The sequence below is a fragment of the Gallinula chloropus genome, assembly GCF_964237585.1.
Source record: "Gallinula chloropus genome assembly, chromosome: 4".
NCBI lineage: Eukaryota > Metazoa > Chordata > Aves > Gruiformes > Rallidae > Gallinula > Gallinula chloropus.
Genome location: NC_140088.1, coordinates 67,263,625 through 67,267,525, shown reverse-complemented (window position 1 = coordinate 67,267,525; position 3,901 = coordinate 67,263,625). Strand labels below are relative to the sequence as shown.

General features: G+C 68.3%; 1 protein-coding gene across 1 annotated transcript; it reads right to left on the bottom strand.

Annotated features, from left to right (window-relative positions):
• Positions 1-483: 483 nt before the first annotated feature.
• On the bottom strand, positions 484-1,356 carry ATOH1 (atonal bHLH transcription factor 1; the record flags this gene model as incomplete). Its single annotated transcript, XM_084263119.1, has 1 exon — positions 484-1,356. One exon carries the CDS (start codon positions 1,354-1,356, stop codon positions 484-486), a length of 873 nt encoding a protein of 290 aa, XP_084119245.1.
• Positions 1,357-3,901: the final 2,545 nt, after the last annotated feature.

Sequence of the window (3,901 nt, the reverse complement as noted above, 5' to 3'; positions counted from 1 at the left end):
CGAAAGACGCTCCCGGGTGCGAGCGCGGGTGCGCGCCCGGGTGGGAGGGCGCCGGCGGCACCCCCGGCCGTCGGGTGGCAGCGACGACGTGGCCAGACTTTCTCCTTGTGCATCATCTGCTCGCCGGCGGCGCAAGTCGGGCTCCGCGCTGTAAGGTGGCGTGTTGGCAGGAGGGAACGACAACGACTTCTAGGCAAAATAAACTTTGAAAGTGGTAACTAAAAATAAACGAAAAAGAACCCAACCCAAACCCCACCGACCCCGACAGATAGGGCGGCTACAGTCATTCGCCAACAGTCAATTCCCTGGACAAACCCAGGAGCTGCCCGGGGGTGGGAGAAGAGGGGGCGGATTTCAAAGCGACCGGGGGGAGTCGACGCCACCCGAGACGGCACCGCGGACGGCTGCCCGCCCCGCGGCGGAGTCCGTGCTCCGAGGGGCGGTTGCGTGGGTGCGTGTGCGATGCGGCCGGCGGCGCCCGCTCTAGCTGGCCTCGTCCGAGTCGCTGTAGTGGGAGCGGGGCGAGAACTCCCCGTCGCTCCTGTGGGACCGGGGCGACGTTTTGCTCCTCTCCTGCGGCGGCTGCCCGGGCTGCGGCATGAGGAGGGCGGGGGAAGGGGCTCTCTGTCCCATCAGGGCGCCCTCCGCAAAGGAGGGGAAGTGCAGCGGGTCGAGCTGCACGGAATAACCCCCCGCGGCTGGCGGCGGGGGGAAGCGAGTCCTGCCATGCCCGGGGGGCGAAGCTCTCGGCGGCCCCGGCTGCGGCCCCGGCGGCGGCCCCGGTGGCGGGCCGGCCCCGGCGGCGCAGGGCGGCTCGAAGGGAGCCCCGCGGTGCTCGGCTTTTCCGGGGGCATCGGGGGGCGCGGCGGGGCTGTGCAGCAGCTCGGCCAGGGCGCTGATGTAGATCTGCGCCATCTGCAGCGTCTCGTACTTGGAGAGCTTCTTGTCGTTGTTGAAGGAGGGGATGACATTGCGCAGCTGGTCGAAGGCGTGGTTCAGCCCGTGCATCCGCCGCCGCTCCCGCGCGTTGGCCGCCAGCCGCCGCTGCTTCTGCACGCCGCTCACCTGCGCCCGCAAGCCGGGCCCGCCGCCGCCCCGCGGCCGCCCGCTGCCCGTCGCCGCGCCCCGCGCCCCGCCGGGGCTGCTCCCGCCGCCCCGCGCCGCGCTCCCCTCCGCCGCCTCCTCCTCCTCCCCGGGCAGCAGGTAGCGGGGAGAAGCGGCGGGCAGGCGTGCGGCGCAGCACACGCCCAGCCAGCCCGGGGCGAAGCCGCAGCCGCCGGCCTCGGGCCCCAGCGGCGGCTCCGGCGCCCCCAGCTCCCGTACGCCCTCAGCCCAGGCGGCTCGCGGCAGGCTCATGGCTCTAGTGCGGGCGCCGCGCGCCCATGGGGGCAGGGCCGGGGCGGCTCGCGGCGGTGCCCGCCTGCCTCGCGCGTGGCGGCCCGACGTCTCCGGTGTCGGCCGGGCGCCGCGCCCCCCTTTAAGGAGCGGCACGCGCCGGGGTCCCCCCCCCCGCTCTCCCCCTTCCCTCCCTCGCGCCCCACCCCTCCCGCCGCCCGCCCTCCACTCGCGCCGGTCGCGTGTCGGCGCGGCCAATGGCGCGCGCGCGGGGGCCGGCGCGTGCGGGGAGCCAATGGCGAGCGGGGCGCGGCCCGCCCGGCGCACGGCGCGGGGGAGCGGAGGTTGGAGGTTTGGGGTGGGGGGAGGGACCCGGGACCGGTGGCACGCGCGGTCCCGCCCCGCCCCTCCCGGGGAGGCGAAAGTCTGGCGGACGCCCCGCGCCCGACGGTACGGAGCGGGCGATGGGCGTCGGGGAGCGCCTGGGGCGCGCAGCGCCCCGCACCGGGCAGCGGGAACGGTCGCCCGCCAGCACCCGTCGCTCCCCATCGCTGCCTCCGCTCGGGATGCTCCGTCGCGCCCGGCGAGGGAAACATCCATTCCCTTCCTCGCCGGGCCGTCGGCCGGCTAAACCCCGACCCCGGAGGCTCCGGTAAATGCGGGTACGGCCCTCTGCCTCCCCGGGCCGGGCGGGAGTAGCCGTCGGTCCGCCCGGCGCTCGCTTCGGTTGCGGCGACTCTGCCCGAGCCAGCGGTACAGAGCGCTGCCTCTCCCGGGACGTCGCCCCGGGGTGTCCCGGCAGCCCGGACCCCGCCGGCGGCCGCGAAGGGAGCGCTGCGCGGCTCTGCGGGGCTTCAGCCGGGAAGCCTGTGCCCTGGGCTTTCCCGCCGCCCGGGCCCCGGTAGGTGCGAAACGGCGGCGCCCGCAGCCGGGACGGCACATGTGCGTTGCAACCGGAGCGGCCACGTTTCCGGCAAGGTCCCGGTCTCCCACGATCACGCTCTTTTATTGGACCGACAACAGCCCCCCGAAGGTAGGGGAGAGGGAAGTGGCTCCGTGCGCGCATCTCGGCGCCCCTTCCGAGCAGCCTCCCCTCCGGAGGGCTACCGCCGCCCGCTCCCGGAGGGAAACGGGAGGCTTGCGCATGTGAATAGGCGCGCTGAGAACAAAGTGATGGGCACAGTATGAGGTAGATATGTTTCTTCAAACGTGAATAACTCGCGGGCCAAGGAGGGAGCACAGCGGCTCAGAGCAGTGGCACAGCACGAGCAGCCTCACCAGCTCGTTAGGCTGGCCGAGCGCGTTGCAGGGGCCTGGGGGACCACTTTCCACACACCCCTGGCTCTGCTCGAGCGCACGGGATGCTGCTGGGTGGCTTCCTTTGAAAAGAAACCCTGGCAAACCTTGGCTGGTCCTTGCTGCTTGCATTCATGTTTCAAAGGTAAAGCTGCTGGACGTTTCCCCCCGCCCTCCCCCCAAAAGTGGTCAATTTCTGATCAAAATGAACAAGTTTACTTGGTAAGAAAGAGAAGGAACAGAAGTTGATGCCTTGTCTCTCTATCATCCATGACGTTGCCAGGCCGTCGATTTGTAGGCAGCAGCAACTTCTGTAAGCTCCGAGTGTATTGCCTAACACACATAGATGCTTCATTCGAAAAATAAATAAAAAATAAAAATCCTCTCTCCCCTGCGCTGAACAGTACTGCTTGCCAGCTAAACACCCAACCTTCCTGCTTTTCTTTCTGTCCCCAGGCGCCACGTGTCCCCTCACTGGGTCCTGCTTTGCCAGGAGCCCCGCTGTACTCTCCTCTCCTTCCTGGGGTAGAGCTTGCGTGTCCCCATTTTGAGTGCTGTGGCTGCGAGCTGCTTGATGCGAGGACTGCAGGCCAAAGCTTGGAGACGAGCGGGAGCTTTGCCAAGCAGGAGCTGCTGGCACGCGTTCCCAGAAGCCTAGCAAGCTTGCAGCCACGGGGAGAGCAGCGACGGCATGGTGCTGAAGTCTGGACTGCCTCGCTCCCCGCTGGTGGGCCACAGGGTGACTGCTGCTCCCTGAGCCAGCCCTCCAAGCCCACAAGCCACCCAGTTTCCAAGACCCCAGGGAATGAAGGGGAGCAGCCTCCCTTCAGCATTCCCTGCGGTTGCGGGGTGACTTGTTCCCAGGAGGGGACCTGGCCTCTGGGTACCCCAAGCTCCCACAGGGCCAGGGCTCCAGGCTGGTGCTGGGGGTTCCCTTAACAGGACCGCAGGGATTTTATGCAGCACAGGGGAGACCAGCCTGACACCCTGGCACACTCCTTGGACGGTTAGCCCGGCTGAGACGCATTACCAGCCGCTTGCCCTGCAAGTGTGTGTTACATGAGCATGCATTCTGAAAGTGGAGGCATTTGAGACTGCTAGATGGTTTGCCTTTGAAAAGGCATGCACACACAAAAAAACCAGTTTTCCCCTCCAACACCCCCACTCGGGGGGGTAGGGGGGTGGGGGAGGAAAATAATTTCATCACAGTCCCTCACTCTGCGTATGCCCATATCCACTGTGCTGCATGCACATGATCTCAGAGTCAAAG